General features: G+C 35.1%; 2 protein-coding genes and 1 long non-coding RNA gene across 4 annotated transcripts; 1 reads left to right on the plus strand and 2 right to left on the minus strand.

The window, feature by feature from the left end:
- The first annotated feature begins 77 nt into the window (after window positions 1-77).
- Window positions 78-15474, plus strand: LOC110843872 (neuroendocrine convertase 2). Its single transcript, XM_022089922.2, has 17 exons — window positions 78-747; window positions 1182-1441; window positions 1701-1805; window positions 4450-4587; window positions 5329-5387; window positions 5467-5554; window positions 5689-5854; window positions 11181-11356; window positions 11954-12098; window positions 12187-12254; window positions 12599-12653; window positions 12773-12818; window positions 12903-13136; window positions 13243-13407; window positions 13466-13583; window positions 13665-13728; window positions 13850-15474. Exons 2-17 carry the CDS (start codon window positions 1232-1234, stop codon window positions 13945-13947), a joined length of 1935 nt encoding a protein of 644 aa, XP_021945614.1. The 5' UTR covers window positions 78-747; window positions 1182-1231; the 3' UTR covers window positions 13948-15474.
- On the minus strand, window positions 4459-5467 carry LOC118434344. The gene is made up of 3 exons (XR_004833951.1): window positions 5275-5467; window positions 4684-4813; window positions 4459-4584 (listed from the first exon to the last, which is right to left on the minus strand). It is a non-coding gene; the product is annotated as an uncharacterized LOC118434344 (long non-coding RNA).
- Window positions 15475-15670: 196 nt separating the features above from the next.
- Window positions 15671-19208, minus strand: LOC118434343. Of its 2 annotated transcripts, XM_035847629.1 has the most exons (4): window positions 18956-19208; window positions 18437-18794; window positions 17758-17950; window positions 15671-16410 (listed from the first exon to the last, which is right to left on the minus strand). In XM_035847629.1, exons 1-3 carry the CDS (start codon window positions 19032-19034, stop codon window positions 17758-17760), a joined length of 630 nt encoding a protein of 209 aa, XP_035703522.1. In that variant the 5' UTR covers window positions 19035-19208; the 3' UTR covers window positions 15671-16410. The 2 variants fall into 2 exon arrangements, with proteins under 2 accessions (XP_035703522.1, XP_035703521.1); XM_035847628.1 differs by having other exon boundaries at window positions 15671-17950.

The following is a 19208-nucleotide window of genomic DNA, read 5'->3' on the forward strand; positions in this document are numbered from 1 at the left end:
CTCAATCCCTGGTTTATACGGGAGTCCATGCGCCCCAGAAAATCAATGTGTGACGTTCCAAAGCCTGCTGACGTTCATCTCTTCATCAATGGGTAGCAGCAGTACGGTAAAGTCTGGTTGGTGGAGTACTTAATTATTGTCCAGGCCTCTCCAATTCCTGCTGACAACTCCACAGCCATCCATCCACTTACTTTTGTCACCCTTCGGTTAGTTAGATTAGATCATCACTCTATCCATTGCTACCAGAGATGGTCACTCTCAATTAAGTTACAGAGTTGAATACTTACTTATTTCCCCACTTTCTTTTCTTGCCTGGGGATACGTTCGCTTGTTGTTTGCACAGAGATTCAAGGCCAACACAAGAGCCCAACATTTTTAAGAAACGGTGAAAGCTAACACTCGATTTTAGGGCAACAATATAAACACTTTCATTTCCGCAACCGTCACCGCACAACTTGTAACTGATTTCATTTCCTTGCTCTCATCCACAAAAGCTTCTGGACATTGAGAGATAACTAACGAACACGGATTAAAAATTACATACGCAGTCAACATTGCTACACACGGTGCAAGGAACAAAAAACAATCATATTCAAAGATATACATAAAAAAGATATATATGTACATATATAATAAACATATTTAAACTAGTGGCGACACAATATATTTTCACCAACACGAGTGATTAAGCGAAAATATAAACAAATCTTGCAAGACAGCGTCATTTTATTAAAAGGTATTATCAAGGTGAGTATATACATTTTGCTTGTTTTATTCTGTGACATATAAATATTCGCTTGCAATATATCATGCATATTTACTCGTTCTTGGATAATGCAATTCTAGATTTATTTAGTTGAAAAGACCTGAAATGTTATGAGACAATCCGTTGGTTCAATTGTCAGTAAAAGAGCAATCTTAAGTAGCTATTTATTTCAGTTGGTTTGAAGGAAACTCGGAAAGTAGTATGCAATTTTGTGCTTAATAACTACAATTAAGGTGAAGTGAAAGTAGTCACCAGCTGTGTAATGTTTTTAAATTGCTATATTAATAAGTGAAATCCTTCAAGCATAATTTTCCTCTTTGCACATATTTACACAATTATGGATTCATTTAAGCTCTGGTGAAAGTGAAAAATCTGTAGCACTTTATTGATGCTTTTTTGAATTACTTTATTTTAGTTGGGGCAACACTGCGACAACTTTAATCATCTCAGGAACATTTGTGGGCAATGAGGGATGTATGGTCATCATGGAGCAGGGGCATTAGGTGGGATACGGTGGCTGTGACCGCGTCATTGTTATATTTTTTCCTCGCCCCCGGACTTTCTGCGCCAGAAGTTTTCACTAACTCGTTCTACGTCCAGCTCCAAGACGGACATCATGGGCGGGTAACTGCAGACGGCATTGCCAAGAGAAACGGTTTCCAGAATCTGGGCCCGGTAATTTATCCTTTCATTTCAATGTCGACCGCTTTATGTACGTATCCAACCCCTTTACACATAAATTCCCTATTTTTAATATGTAGATATATATATGTCTTTTACAACGCGTGGGATTCATTCTCTGATTCTTTTTAATTACGTGACGGCATCCCTACGTAAATCCTATGCAGAGTTTGTTATTTGGATTAATTAATCCGTGCTACGGCTGCCTCCGTGATTTAGATAACAATAGTTAATTATCCTTTTTGTTTTGAAGGTGCTGGGCTCCGAAAATGAGTTTCACTTTGTTCACGATGGACTTCCACATGCACGGACGAAGAGGAGCATCCCCCACACGCGACTCCTTAAATCTGATCCACATGTAAGCCTAACAAATCCTGTTTTCTTTCAAATGTAGAACCAAAAATATATATAAATTAGATATCAAATCAAATGATTAAATTCCACATCAAGTTTATTTTTGATCTTGTGACGCTAACAGAGCTTAAAAAATAATGAAAATACTACGTGAGTCCAACGTTTTCGCCATTTTGTGAGAGAAAGTTTGCAAGGTTTCAGCAAAAATGATAGAAAGAAGCCTTTATTACAGATCATGATGGTAGATGAATTTGATGTTGTTTTTCGTAGCAAAAGATACTGCCCAATAAAGTTTCTATTTTATAGCATGTTCGATTTGGTATTTGATGAGATTACGGCACTCCTCGAATCTCGACCACTATTAGCGTTTGTACTTAAGGATCACTGAGTTCCCGTACTAGACTCAGTTTTATACACAGCAAATTATCTAAAAACCTTGTATTTATTACATTATACTTTATGAGTTTTCCAGCGGCGTTCGTAAAGCAATGTGCATAATGGTTATGAGTAAAATAAAGTGATAGATAATTAAATATACCAGAATGACCGTACTCTAGATTTTATATTTGCAACGCTATCTCGAAAGCAATGTTCACTCTAAACTTATCAAATGCAGATGGAATTCTAAAATCTCATGTGCTTTCATGCCATATTATTGTATCCAAATCCTGATTACAATTTTGCGTAAATTTAACAAGTGGATTAGATTGCATTAACTTGATTTTAGTTATAATTCTCACTGGGGTACATTGGGACAATAAATTCATTGTGCTGTTGAATTCATGACGCACTTGTAAATAATAATCAAAGGACTATTATATTCTCGTTCTCTTAGGTGTATTGGGGAAATTATTTGTATAGCTAAGGGTAGGGGTAACATACATATGTGTGCATACAGTTAGGATTAATTGCAACAATCTGCAGTTTTTAGTTGATGGCCTAACCGCCCGGTGCCAAAATTTATGGGACAGTTTCATCATAAAACAAATTCTATTTGACATGCATCCCCAGTTTTGCGTTTGCGATCTTGTGACAGTTACTACTAGAATGTTGTGGTCGTGAAATAATGCAACACAACTCACGTAAAACCAACTGCACATTAATTATCGCTCTGCTGATATTAGAATGATTACTGATGCAAATACTTCTTAGCATATATGTAGCTACATATATATATACAAAACCTTACTGGAAAGTATATAACTTAATTATTTAGCATCTAGCAGAAATTCGAAGAAAGCGAACAGGTGCTGTTGCTACAGTATTTCAGTGCATAAATATGTACATATGTAGTGAAGAAACAGTTGGATCCTGGATATATGTGTGCAGTTGAGCTAATCCAATGGAAACGAATGACGTAAATGTTGAGCAGCTCTTTCAGAACTCGTTGTTGTGTCTCTTCTTTTCATGACGATGAGAACGTCCCAGCTCTCTTTTCTATAGAGTTAAGTGGCTCCAAGTAGTGAGCGGAAAAGCGGATGTATGGATGGATGTAGGCTGTACATGAAGGGCCAAAATTCGACTTGCTGTTGGTAATAAATGTGGCGAAAGGATACCGATAATACATATGTACGTAGAACATGACAAAGAAACACTCGCTCCTCACGTCGTCTCCTCTTGTTAAAAGTTGTTCGCTCCTAAAAGAACGGACTTGGGAGACAAGTAAAAGAGAAAGTGGTGAGTCGAGGACTTGGATGTGTCACTGCCATTAAGTTGGTACTTTTGTTGTGTGAAGTGGAGCTGGAGAAAGAAGGCAAGACATGACAGGTTTTATTAGGATTACTGTATCGATGTGACCATGGAGCACAAACACATCCCGAAAAGACACAAGCTAACGATTGCTTTTAAGCATGAACAAGGAGAAAGTACACATATATGTTCATACGTAAAGTAGGGCACATTAAGAAATTGAAATAGCTTAGCACATAATAATCTCTTCAATGCACCAAATAATAACCAAATGACTATAATATCTAAAGGCAAATTGATCTTATGCATTTAATGCGCAGTTCGTATGCAATGAAAAGAATATTTCCAATTTTAAAATCACTTATTGCTTTGCAAAAAGAGAAACTGATTTCAAGTCGACTTGTAACAAAATCGGATAAGGCGACAGAAAATAAAGTGATTTATTTAGTTCAATCTCGTTCAATCTGTTTGGATAGCATAAGCAATTTACTACCAATTCGAATTGGCTACAGGTGGTAGATTGCAGGCAAGTTTACCACAGGAGCTGAGTTCTTTGTGAACACCCAACCAATAACTTATTCCTTCAACAATAACAATCTTTCCTGCGGTTTTGAAGGTTTCTAGCACAAACTAGTTTTGGAAATAATCCGCTCAGCATATTTTGTATCTCAGTGAAATATCCAATGCTGTGGAAAGCCTAATACAATGAATAGCATGATCTCCGCAACGTAACTTTCTTCGGACGGGGGAAAGATGATCCTTTGTTAAATTACAATTTTACTTGCAACTTCTCAATCTCAATCCATGGAATATATAAATTCAAAGCAGTCTAAATTGGATTTACTTTCTCTCGAGTTGTTGTCTTTGTTCACGTCATTCTAGCCGTTGTTCTCATTGGCTTTATTGAATATATAAGAACAATATTATATATTATAAAAATATTATATTATATATTACAGATTAAAATAGCTGTACAACAAACTGGGTTTCGCCGAGAAAAACGGGGGTACAACCCTCTTCGCGTGGAAAATCTGGTGGACCTCCCCCCAGTGTTGGAAGACCCCTCTGATCCTTATTTCATTCACCAATGGTACCTGGTAAGGCGTAAAAACATTTTTTGTAAAATTTTAGCCCATTTAAAAAATATGAAATAGAAATCAAGCAATCATATCATATTTACTTATATGTATAACCTGTTAAATAAATATGTAACATGAAACCGATAAGGTTGACCTTGGTTTGAGCAATGAAGATAACACTGTAAGGGCTCGTTTGTCTTGAGAAACGATTGGAAATTTGCGAAATTACGGACATGAAAGGTGGCTGAAAAATACAAGAAAATCTCAAATTTAAAAAGAGAAAGTCCACTCCGCATGAAACAAAAAGAACATATATGTGAGAGTATTTACATACTGTGATGTACGATTTTACTGCAAAACAGTAAAGAATTTTCTTCATAGAATGATGAATTTTGTTATGATGAGACGCAATTCATTTCCAAGAAACAGAGTAAAATAAAACTGGGTAAAGATAAGAGAGAAACATAATATTTGAGATCTTGTTTTATGTTTGACAAAATCGGAAATGAATGCGAACCACTCAACTTTTTCTATTTCACAGAGAGTATAGAATAACAAAATACGTGGATACGTAAGGTCTAGGATTTGAAATAAGTAATGTTAAATGCTATGGCTGAAACAACTTTCTTCCAAGGATGGTAGCAATAATCCCTCCCGGGATGAGACTATAGAGGCTCAGCAGTTTGATCAAGCGAACAAACCTACCTTTGACCTTTGGTAAATGTGTATCCTCCAAGTTGAAACTCTTTGTTCTTCCAGAAAAACACTGGGCAGAACGGGGGAAAGAAGAAGTTGGATTTAAACGTAGAAGCGGCTTGGTAAGTGTATACCTATTAAGTATTGACTCGTCCACTTCAAACAGAAACTACATCCATCTGTTTGATTATATTTTTACAGGGCGCAGGGAATTACTGGGAAGAATGTCACTACTGCCATTATGGATGATGGTGTCGACTATATGCACCCCGATCTTAAGTTCAATTATGTAAGCAGGCATTCATTTACAGCACAATTTTATTATTCGTTTTGCAAAAACTTGCATAAAATTCATTAGCACAGTCAGAAATATTGACTTTTACATATCGTATGAGCAGTGATAAGAGATGGTTTCACTTTCAGAATGCAAAAGCTAGCTACGACTTCAGCAGTAATGACCCGTACCCCTACCCTCGCTACACAGACGACTGGTTTAACAGCCACGGAACAAGATGTGCAGGTGAAGTATCGGCAGCGAGAGACAATGGGATTTGTGGAGTGGGAGTGGCTTACGACTCTAAAGTTGCGGGTAAGCACACCATCAAAATATTGTCAAATTTAAGCACAAATTTGCATCCGCATCATAAATATACATAATGCACTCTCACAGTTATGATGACTACTACATAACTACATATGTATTTATATTAACCCGTGAGCTTTTTCTAGGAGTACTTTGGTACATTTGTCCACATTTTTAGTTATTTTGTTTTCACGTACAAAAAGTATTTACTAGCTTTCTCTGGGTTGTGAACAAAACAAATGAGTAGGTAAAACTGGAGCTTACGATGATTAATGAGAATTTTAATGATGCACTTAATTCCAAGAAATCTACAGACAGATGAGACCAACAGACCCATTAAATATTTTGGCTTGTTGTTGTTGCTCAAACCTCAGATATAAGCAACATTATATGTCATTACGCATGTACGACTTATAAATGTGTGCACAACTCGGCTTGTTCAGTAATATAAAAACGAAAATCCATATAATTGTGATCTTGAGAGTATACATACATATATATAAATACGTATACAAGTAGGATTTAAAAGAAAAATTGAATCTCCGTCTCTTCTTGTAAACTGATGCTATGACCATAACACACAAAACATGAATTCCAACCAAGCGTTAAAACGGCTAATGTGTGTTATGTTACAAATAATAATTAGCGAGTAACCCATTTCTTTAATTGCTTGTACTTACATAAGCGTTTGTAATTATTTATTTATACACATTGCTTTCATAGATATGTATATGCCATACATGTATATTCTGTATATGCCTTATTGTCCCTACTGTAATATGCAGGAAATCTAAAGAAAATGCCATATATGTACCTTCTGTTGTTTTGAAAATCGATGTTTGCAAATTGACGGAAGAAATGTCATACATACATAAGTAATTAAAGCAATCAAACTTTGTGTGCATATGTATGTAGGTAAATATTTAGGATGCACAACTTTCAGCTTTCTCTCAAATCATCAATTTCAGCAACCTGATTTATATTGTAAATCTAATTCTACTTTTGCTTTCTTTCGCAATGTCAGTATCTGTGAGAATTTATAAAACTTGGTGTTACAAATCAAAACCACGTAGATACTAGAACTGGTTGCAATATGGTATATTCATACATTTATATGTGCGTATTATGCAAATGATCTCCAATAGTTAACAGCTTCATCGATCATTCCCATGTTTGATTCACAATTTGACTTACATTAAGTGTATGCAAAATTTCAAGACGCGATAGGCCTTTCGACTTTCAGTTTTTATGCTACCATCTTTCACTGGGAGATGGTGATAAGTTTTGACTCGGGCTACAATCAAAACTATGTCGTACATGATGTGTTGGTATAATATTTATGATAATCAGGTAAGGACTGCAAAGTGATTAAGACCAGTATTCCCTTGTGCTAATCCTAAGAGTGAAATCTCGGGTCGCGATGCAAAAGCTATACATATGTACATACATTTGTAGGTACTTTCTCTCCCAGCAACAGTGACTGTTGGCTACAGGAAATGGAAAATATAGATCATCATAAAAGTCGAAGGCATTTATATAAGTGCGTCATATGTATGTAAATAGGTACGAGGTGGAAACCTAGAAATACTAAATTGATGGGAAGTAGACTGTACAATAGGTAGCCAGACAAACCACATTTTATCAAAGGGTCATATTCTACGTGGGACCTTCTCTTCGTAATTTTAACGATTTTGAATAATACAATAATGGAAATGGAGGACACATGCAAAGCAAAATCCTCGAACAGCCGAGATTAAATTTCATTCCTCGAAAACACTGAATAAACGAAAGATGGCTTCAAAGGATGGAGTTGGATATTATATTTCCCTGTCTCCGCTGTTCCTTTTCTTACTTGATGAAAACAACTTTCAACAATAAATATTTGTAGTATGGTACGAGTTTCCTTCTACCAAAGCTACATATTCAAATTTGTGTAAGAGATATAGTTCTTTATCCAGACGCAAATTAATTTCCGGAGAATTCATAAGAATAAAAAACCTTGAGATGTTTACTTACTCGCGACTAACCGTTAGAGTTACAAGTCACACCCACTCTCAAAATTTGTGACCGCCCGTTTCTATTGTTCCGTGGCTGACATCATGTTTGGCCTTCTTAGCATGAATCCTTTATTAATTTGTAGTTATTTAATTAGTTATAATTTTCAATTTGCGAAAGGTAATAAGGTCCTTGTGTATTCGTGTTGAAGATTAATTACTCTGAGAGTATTCTAAACGGAGGAAGCCATGGAACTGCACACATATATTCAAGAAATCGGTTTGCACGTGAAATTATGTATGTTTGCTAATCTGTCAGAGAATAATTAAAATACATAAAGCCCCCAAACCAAAAGTACTCGCAAATTAAATGTCACTCGAGTGAAATCTAACCTTCATTCTCCTCGTCGCGTTACACTGCCATTATATATTTAGGTTCTTAGAAAGTAGAAGTCCGTATTCTAGGCTTACGTAAAATTCTATGAACCCATGTATTACACGGAAAAAGGCCCGTGCAAGCACTAGATTTGTAATAAAATTATATAATTAGCAAGAACAGTGTGTCCCAGATTGCTGCATAAATTAATGTTCGCAATAAAATTACACAATGTACAATTTATAACCCAGCTTTTGCGTTTGTCTTATTTGGGGACACTATTTGAGGAAATAAGGCATGTCATTAATTCCTAAATTACTAGCCATGAATATATCTAATGGATTCCGTATTAGTCATTTATTTTGCAGAATATTATCAAATGTTAATGAATCATCAGTGGATGTGATGAACGTAATGAGAATTTTATACATAAGAGTGCTGAATTAATTTCACAAGTCTTATGATTTGTTACTTATTTAGTGCCAATGTTTTAAATGCTAATTTCAAAACCTTGTCCAATAACTTACTTTAATCACGAGTTCTGAGAAATCTGCTACGAGCCGCATACTTGTGGTCAAATATATACATTGGCACACGAGCACACAATTTGCAAGATTAATGCGGTTAACTGTTCAGATTTGATCTGAATCAATGAAATAACATTGGAGTATTTACATACATTGGAGTGAAACTTGAGCTAGCAATTTTTGGAAGTAAGGAGTGGGTCGAAGAATAGTTGAAGTGGAATTTCTCCCTGGTTTGCTCCTAAATTGTGAAGGATGCTATTAGGAGAGATTATGTAGGCAGGGGAGGACAAGTACATATACGTAGTTGAGCGACTTGGTCCTGGAGCGAGGACGGAGAAAGTGTGCACTTGACGCCCACGGACTTTCCTTCCTCTCGAGAACGCTTTCCCAGCATTTCCATCCATACTGCTCCCAACTCCTCCTCGCAGCCGGGATGAAAGAGTCGCGTCTCTTGGTTTCCACTCCCTGCCTTCCACATTTCTTCCCCTTCTTATTACTCTCTTCTAATTGCATTGCATTGGAGTGTGTGCATTGCCGTTTGAAATGTGTACAAAGATGCTCATTAAGCAAAAATTACGTAGCCAGCCACCTAAAAATAAATATATCTACACTTTGGCCGTGACTACAATTATTCATCTGCACAAGAAGATACACAAACTTTCTAAATACTTTTTTATAAAGATTATTCCTGATTTTTTTAAGCCGTCAGTTATTAGATATATTTTGTTATGTAGTGCAGAGAAATTATGGTAACATGTTAGTGCGATGCATATCATTTTTCAGTCAATGTTTTCAAAATTTTAGTCTTTGGATCTATTTCTTTAAATAGGTTATTGAATTCTACAATAGATTCAATTTAGTATATTTTTGCGGCTGTGGTTACAAAACGCTATTGGAAATATAACTCATAGCAGCGTATATGCATGTATATACATATATACACGTCAGCAACAGAATAATTGACTTTTGTATATAAACTTACACCTAGTTTAGTATGGTTCACGCCTTTTTCAATGTAAGTATAACTGATAAGTACATGTGCACGCATGTAAGTACATATGTCCTGAAATAAAAATTGTTTTCATAGCATATACAGGGTGGTTTAAATGTCAGGTTACAATGGAAAATTTTGCAATGGGAAAAATTCGCAAATATCCATTAGTTACCTAAATTTTGCCTCTGAAATTCAATATTTTAAGAATTTTGTCATAAGTTTTAATAAAAATTAATAAAAATCTCAATCCCAAATCCGTAACTAATGGAAATGTAAAAATTTTTCCCATTAAAAAATTTTCCATTGTAACCTGACATTTAAACCACCCTGTATAAATAAATAAGCAACATTTTATTTCCAATATATTAAGGGCCTGGGGGAAGTTGCTTAGAAATCACGTCAACTTTGACGATAAACTTCAGCAATGCACAAGAGGACAGATTTTTCAAATTATGTTTAATGTGTTAATCATATCTTTAGGTTTTATTTAAAAAAAATTTGACGATCTGTCCTCTTGCGCAGTGGAGATATTTGGGTATAAAGTCAGCACAAATTGGTTTAGAATTACAAAATTGATGGCATGAATTGTATTGAGTAGCCATGGAACCCAAGAAAACAACTTTGTTTATAAAACTTGAGGGCAAAGTGACCAAAACCAAAGCTTCTGAACGTGAACGTGCTATAGAAACGGTGTCAATTAATCGCGGTCGTAACCTTATGGAGTGATAAATAATCTTGGATCCCTAGAAATTATTGTTGCTAACATAAAATCAATTTTCTAAAAGCAAATCTTCCCCCGGGCCCTTAACCATAAATTTGTACATATTGCTATGTGCATAAGCAAAAACAAGCCGAAGAATGTGATTGTGGGTCTCATCTGTCTGTATATTTCCAGTAGGAATTACTTATTGTTAGTTGCATTATTAAAATTTTCAATTATATATTCTTACAAACTTTAATCATATCCGTCTGTAAAACTGAAAGCAAGCATGAATGTTTTTTGTGTTTACATAGACCCAGTATCTTGTAACACTGGTGCTACAAAAGTGACGTGAAAATAAAATAGATGACAGCTAGTTTCATCATGATCGAAAGGTTTGCGGTAGTGTCTAACAACCAATTGTAATACCTAAACGACTGTGTTTTCCTGCTTTTCCCCAGTAAACTTATACTCTCGCCTTAATGCATTCTTATGAGATTTTCATCTGTAAGGGAGCAGTTCCTCAGAGAAAGTCCAAACTGAACTCAAGGGACTCGATTTAAATCGTTAATGTAACATTACATGGTTATTGCGGTTTTTCATGTAACCCTGTCTATCACGTAGTTGGTATTCAAGGGGTTAAATCGCACGTTCGTCTAGAGTAGCAAATAGTAGACCTATATTGATTAGCTTCTTCAAAGTATATTTAAAAACATACGGTGACTTGTTCTGTTTGCTTAGGAATTCGGATGCTTGATCAGCCATATATGACGGATCTCATCGAAGCAAATTCCATGGGGCATGAACCCAACTTAATTGACATCTATAGCGCATCCTGGGGTCCAACTGACGATGGCAAGACGGTGGACGGGCCTCGAAATGCCACCATGAGGGCGATCGTTAAAGGAGTTAATGAGGTTGGTAATTGGATTCTCTGATCCAACCACCATATATTCATACGTACATACTTTCCCTCTCTCTTTCCCTCTCGTTTTGTACGTTTATCAGCATCGGAAATTGGCTTTCTCCATTTGCCGTTTGCCTGTCCGTATCTGCAGTACCTTTCACCAGACGAGAGCAAAAGTCTGCTAGATATTAAGTAGCCAATCTTATAGAATATTTGTAGAAGTACTGGGCAGCTACATACTTTTACTTTTTACGCATAATTTTGTACATCCTGTGAGACGAATTAAATTGAATTACATATAATAGCAATCGCCGAAATATCTATGAAATTAAACAATTAAAAAAAAATAAAATCCTAAAATCTTGCCTAAAAATTCATGTTATTTTTAGATACCGAAATAATTTCCGTTACCTGTATCTTGAGCTGAGATGATTTTATTTATGTACATTAAAGATAACTCCAAAACTGTTTATTTATCTACATTCGACCAAATTTGTTGTAATATGCGACAAATTATTATATTACTTGTATCTTATTGTCCATCTTACCCAAGTCAAATAATCTTGTTTCTGGGGCTGGCAATGCTTAATATATATTTCTTAAACAGGGTCGGAATGGTCTTGGGAACATCTATGTTTGGGCGAGTGGAGATGGGGGTGAAGACGACGATTGCAATTGCGACGGATATGCAGCTTCCATGTGGACCGTTTCCATCAACTCGGCAATCAATGACGGACAAAACGCTCATTACGGTGAATTTTCATTCATTTATTACTATGTATCAGTATGTATACATATATGAACGGAGGCACTTATCCTAAGTTTCTATGCTTTTTGCAGATGAGTCCTGTTCTTCAACTTTAGCCTCCACGTTTAGCAATGGTGCCAAGGATCCCAACACTGGAGTGGTAAGCACTAATCCTAAGTTGATTGATTTGGTGGCATGCACACACAATTTGCTAATTTATCTGGAAGCCTTGCAGTACATAGTTTTATGACTTTCCTTCTAGTCTTCACAGTAAGACTTCGACGAGCGCATTTATTAAAAAACTCTACATCTATGTATAACGTGGCAAATACATCAAGTTCACCCACGTACACGCGTATGACGTTCGACATTTGATATATTCTTTTTTGAGGAGACGAGAGCACTTCAAATTTATGCATATGCAATGTACAGTGAACTATAGCAAATCTATGTGATATGACACTGAGTTTTTTTACATGATTGACGTATTGACTATTTTTTCAGGCCACCACAGATTTGTATGGGAAGTGCACTAAATCACATTCCGGCACATCCGCAGGTGTGTACATACCTTTGATACCATTTTAATTATTCCAGCCTAAATAAATTATTCAGGCCACTATGCAACAAATTTTGAAAATTATTCGAAAGTTTCAAAGTCTTATGATTTATTTTCAGCTGCACCCGAGGCTGCAGGTGTCTTTGCTTTAGCGTTGGAGGCAAAGTGAGTAAATCAACTGGCAGTTTTTACTATCATGAATAATACGTACATATGTAATACAAATTGAACATTTATTCTTAACTAAAGCAACAAACTGACTTGGAGGGACATTCAGCACTTGACTGTGCTTACTTCAAAAAGAAATTCCCTATTTGACGCGAAAGGTCGTTTCCACTGGACAATGAACGGGGTGGGGTTGGAGTTTAACCATCTCTTTGGGTTTGGCGTGCTGGATGCGGGGGCGATGGTTGCACTTTCCAAAGAATGGAAAACTGTTCCAGCACGATACCACTGCGAAGGAGCATCCATGAGCAAGCCTCGGTAAACAATCTTATATAACTTTTTCAGCCAAACTTTTTGGATCTACGGCATTTTTTGCGTGACAAGAATAAAGTGCTAATACGTTTTGCAATTTTGTGTACACTAGCAAAATCCCATCCAGGGGATCTCTGATTCTCAAGCTGGAAACAAATTCTTGCCAAGGAACGGAGACAGAGGTGGATTATTTGGAACATGTCCAGGCCGTTATTACTCTCAATTCAACGAGACGTGGTGACATCGTCATGTTCATGACTTCTCCTATGGGAACAAGGTACGAAAATTAGCAATGTCAGGATATCCACAAAATATCACATATCATTTACTTCCAGATCCATGGTTCTAAGTCGAAGACCTAATGATGATGACCGACACGATGGATTTGTCAAGTGGCCGTTCATGACGACACACACATGGGGTGAAAATCCGAGGGGAACATGGACCTTGGAGGTATTTCCCATTTCCCATTTTTGCCATGAACATGCGAAAAAGGACCAAAGCAAGTTTGTATAATGCTTTCATCAATTTCAGATCCAATTTAACGGAGAGAAGCCGCAGACTGGATGGATTAAAGAATGGGCATTGATGCTTCACGGTAAGACGAAACATATTTACGAGTTTTAGCAACATTTTTAATTGAAGTCTTTCTTTTCTTAATATATCGTCGGATAAAAATGCAAGCAAACAAATTAAGTAATGCTTATAATACTTTACAGGAACAAAGGATCCACCTTACGTTGGACTACCTGTAACAGATCCTCACTCCAAACTGGCAATTGTAAAAAAGGCTCATGAAGACAGGAAGAAAGCATAAACATTTCAAATTTGTTAAATGTCAAACAAGTTTTTTCATTCGAAAGATTAATATGCGTTGCAAAAGCAGAATTGATATTAATTTCTACATTTTTACAAAATTGGTGTACATTTGTACGAGAAAACGGTTTTGCCAAATATTAATTAGTTAATATATATTTGGAAAACAACTTTTTAACCTATTAGCGATTTCGTATTTAATTCAAAAAATATTTAACGTAAAGTTTGTTTGATTCTGTGTCAAGTCTAAATAAGCGTTTACTTAAATTGTATTTTTTTCGGAAATCTTGTAACATGATTTAAAATGGTTTAACAACAGTATTATTTTGCTTAAATGAATGTGGAAACCATCAAATGTACTCTTGTACACTCTTTTATTACATTCCTTGAATTATTGAATTCCAATCATTTTTAGTCTAAGCATCAGGGAATTTATTGCCCACTTGCTTAACTTGATTTGAATGAAACTATGCATTTTCTTAACCTGTGTAATGCACGTATGCAGATGAGATTTTCCTATTTATGATTTTAAAAAATTCCTTACTCCAATCAAACCAAAGAAATGAATTACATTTTAGTTAAGTACTGAGGATGTGATATCGATTTTGAGAGGTGTACATGGATAATAATTAGAATAGACTTTAAGAATACAAAAGATTAAAATTCATTTTAGGGACATGACTAAAAATTATAGAATTTCAACTTATATTTAAATCATAAATGAGTATAATGTGCTGAGTATTTTCAAATCCAATCATCCTTAAATTTTGCGTTGATAGCTCAATCCCGTAAGTATTGGTTCATAGTTATTAATCATAGGCATGAAAGTAAATGGTGCAGGTATGGATTTGTTTAACAATACGTACTAAGTATATTTAAGAAAACACAGATTTAACATGAAATATAATTATGCTATGGTTCAGTTTGATTTTGAAAAAAAAAGTATGAAATGAATTTTATGGTAATAATTTGACGATTTATATTTGCTGTTACAATACTACCATAATCCATCATTTTATGATCCCATCTCTACTTACACATGTAAAATAAATTTAAAGCAAAACCATCTTCCTATTCTGTTAAGATGTATAAATTGTCATTAACATCAGTCAAAAATATCACTCATCCTATTAATCCTTACTACTCTCCACCAGTAGCATATTTAATTATATGATCACTCTAACATGCATTTATATATTTTTGATTCGAATATTGGGTTTCCGAAACCCCCAACATATTTGTGCAAAATTGATTATATGATAGCGTGTAAATATGTATGTAATTCTCATTTTATAAGTAAACGAAATCGGGTAATTTTATTATTTTCTTTAGTTGTAACTTTACTAAATAATGTAATCTCTACCAATATACGGATTGACTACATTTTATCATACATACATATTTATAGTTTTATTATATAGAATTTGACACTCGAAATTGTTATTTATTGGTAATTAATTTAATTTATTATATCAATTACAAATTAGGCAATTGACTGACAATTGGAAATAAATGGAACAAAATTTAATTGTACTTTCTCTTGCAAGCAGATTTGTTCATATTTGCTCTACTTTAATTACACAGCATCTGCATGAAAAAATCTTGTCTTATTCGCATTTAGCAAAGATAACTATTTCATATTTGCGTTGTCGGAGTCCAGCCTACAGAGTTATTTACAGAGTTATTTACGCAGTAAATCGTTCAGCAGAAGATACGTGGGTGGGAATTTACACATACATATTTAGTGGAATTATATACATTGAAATCTGGTGAAAACGAAGAAGAAAATGCTAATAACAGGGTCTAAAACCTGGACATTAATACCAAAGCAATAGTATTCCATACTCGTAATAAAAATAATAAATTATCAAAAGGTATATTATACTGCAGATATGCGGTGAATATTTACACGTTACTTCAAATTAGGAATATTTAACCTCGAACTAGTAAATATATTTATATACGGGAAAATTTATTCTATGGGATTTGAACAATTACTATAAATGTACATAACACATAAATACGGTCCTTGGATATGTTGTCTCGCATATCTGCGTATGTGTATAAGCAAAACAATAAAAAGCAATTATTTATCATTCAGAACATGTTAGAGAGAGTAGCCGATTCTTCACTGATAAATTGTTGTATGGCAGGAATAAAGTTGGCAAATTGTGAAGTATTTCAATGAGTTCACCATTATCAGACTTTTACTATTTCAACTGGCATAAGAATCAAAAAAGTATAAGCATTTTTGGTTTGTTATTAATAGGCACACATTTTCACTTTGTATTACATAAACACATTTGTCGGCATTTTAATACAATATTTTAAATACTCGAATACCCCAACGGTTTTGATTTCTCAGACAATCACAAGTTTAAATATATATTTACTGTAGAACATACGAAAAGGATGATATTATGCGAACAACAGTCGGCAATCAAGTAAAAACATTGCATACACCCTGTAAATCAGACAATAGTAATTACAAATGCACTGGTTACTATTAATGATAATTACATATATTTGTACAGATATAAATATGTATATGTAAATGTAATTGTTTATAAAGCTCTGAAAATATTTTTGGAAGGGTTTACATATGTAGTTTAGTGAAAGTATTTGGAAGTAAAATTTACGTCTCACTGATGTCAACATGGAACGAAGGGATCATACATATTTTAAGACTTAGGATGAGAGAAATACTACGTAGAGGGTGAGCAACAAAGAATGCCAATGCCAATGCTGTTCAAATTTACATAAGTATATATGAGAAAACGAAACCATTAAAGGTGACATGGTCTTGGGACAAATGTAATAGACCACCAAGATCGGAAAACCAGAAGTCTGGACTTTAAACAATTCAAAAATGAGAGAAAAATACGTGGGACAACTCGGAGAGCGCACTGGCTGACCGAGCTGCACTTTACTTATGGGATGCCCTTTATTCTACTTTCAGGATCCTCAATTCAGTAAGTTTTGTGAAAATGAATCAATTTTATGAATTTTGGTCGAGCACTTTTTCAAAGTGGATAGTTGGCTACAGCTATATATTTTTGTCGTTTATGCTTAGTACGCTTTGAAACCCCTGCATGCATTTGGCTTTAATTTTCTTGGTGTCTATCTGTCTATACCCCCACCGTACTTTGAACAGTTTTATATGGTGAGGTTGTTGAGGAACGCTTACTCCACGCTTTTCACCGGTTTCTGCTAACGAGTGCTTCCCCAGTAGAGCAGGCAGACAAATTAAATTTCAGAAATCTACATTTCCTAATTCATAGGATGTGTGTGGTATATACATTTAATTCATTTTAGATGCATTCCTTGAAAAGACAAAACAGAAAGTTACACGTTTTTTTAAACCAGAAAAATCGCATTTTCGTAATATTTTTAGTGGCTTTTAGAGGTTCTCCAAATCGTTTACTCTCATTTTCGGACAATGTGAAGTACCGACAGACTTGTGGTTTTCCGATCCTAGTGGTTTATTAAGTTTGCCACAAGACCACGTCACACCTGGTGAGATTCTACGTTTTCTCATATATGTACATATGTATGTACGTTTGAAAAGCTCTCGCATTCTTTCACCCTCTAACTAACTATATAAATACAAAAGTATGGACATACATATAAGAGTCGCTTGCAAAATAATAAAATTTTAAATGCCCATAGGGTATCATCTTGCTAATATGTATGCAAATTCTATCAGTTGCGCATATATGTATGTATATATATACCAAGTTAGAGCAATAGAAGTGATATGTCTTGAGCAATTTAAAATTTCAATGTAATCAAGCAATCTGAATTAAGATACCTAAACATTAGTTGGAGCTGAAACGCAAGCATCAATTGAGTCGTTATCGGAGAATCGCGCGTGGGTTGCCTTCTGGTTTTCCTCTTCGGGAGAGCCGACGTAGGGGGGTTTTGGGGCTCCAGGGTTTGTGTTCATGTATAACTCGGGCATAGTATGCTGTCTATTCATCCTGCCTTTCTGACGTCCGGGTCCACTGTAAAGTGCAGAATAAATACTTTTATATCACTTCGTCTAAATACGTGTGGGCACTATGTATGAGTAGGGAAAAAATGAAGAGGAGAGGAGCTCATATCTGCATTGCACTTCTCACATGAATTAAAATAATGAGGGTATTCATTATTTCTTCGTATCCTTAGTATTCTTCGTATCGTAAAATAACTTACGACGCTTACGAGATTTTGTAAGCGTCGTAAGATTTTGTCATCGAAAAACGTGTTACTACGCTTACGATTTTTACGAAACCTGACCCCTTGTTTTATCTTCGTAAACTATTTTACGATACTAAGGATACGAAGAAATAATGAATACCCTCAATATTACATAATTCACTAGACAACGATGCACTGCTTTCACCTTTATCACCACTAATGAAACCATTCTTTAATATATATCTGACTTATCCTCAAGCAAGTAATCATGCAATGCAGGTTTATTAGGAGGTACATATTTAAACACTCACGTTCCACCCGTATGGCGATTATTTTGCCTCTGCCTGCTCCTTTTGGACCAGTTCCACCAACAAAGAAATACAACCATGACGCAAACGAGAATAAGGGCAGCTAAAATCTCAGCAAAATATGTTTTCCAAGTGGCATCTTTTCTACGATGTTTCTCCAAATCTCGCTGAGTAATGAAATCTTGAATATTAAGTTTGTTCAGTTTGTGAACCTTGTGTCCATCATGATCGTGATGATGATGATCACTGGGGTCATAAGCGTGCTCATGAGAATTTTGGAGAGAAGTTTCTACTGGTCCAAGTCCTCGAAATATTTGTACACGCTGGTTTGTAGAGTTGCTTGTTAATCCAGTAAGCCGACCTATCCAATTAAATATCAATATAAAATCAATAATTTAATGCGGCTATTATGAGACTAGAGTTATCTAAGAAAATACAGTGCAGAAGAAAATTACAATTTGTCATGCATAATAAATAACTTTTACATAATTGTTATGCAATGTACAATACAAACTGTCTTACTACGATCAACAGGGGGTTGGTGTGGTGAGACATGAGATGACGTAGAAAATATCCACAAAAATACCAGTGTCAAAAGCATGTTATCTAATGAATATATGTGTCTAATATATATGTAATAATAATTTCCAAGAATTGATTTTTGATATTTCTTCCCCAAATATTCTATCTGACTGGGAACTACCCAACTAGGTCACGTCACATATAGGCACCCGGATCGTTCTGGATATATATTCGGGAGTGAAGATGTAGCTGT

Source organism: Folsomia candida, unplaced genomic scaffold (assembly GCF_002217175.1).
Source record: "Folsomia candida strain VU population unplaced genomic scaffold, ASM221717v1 Fcan01_Sc002, whole genome shotgun sequence".
Taxonomy (NCBI): domain Eukaryota; kingdom Metazoa; phylum Arthropoda; class Collembola; order Entomobryomorpha; family Isotomidae; genus Folsomia; species Folsomia candida.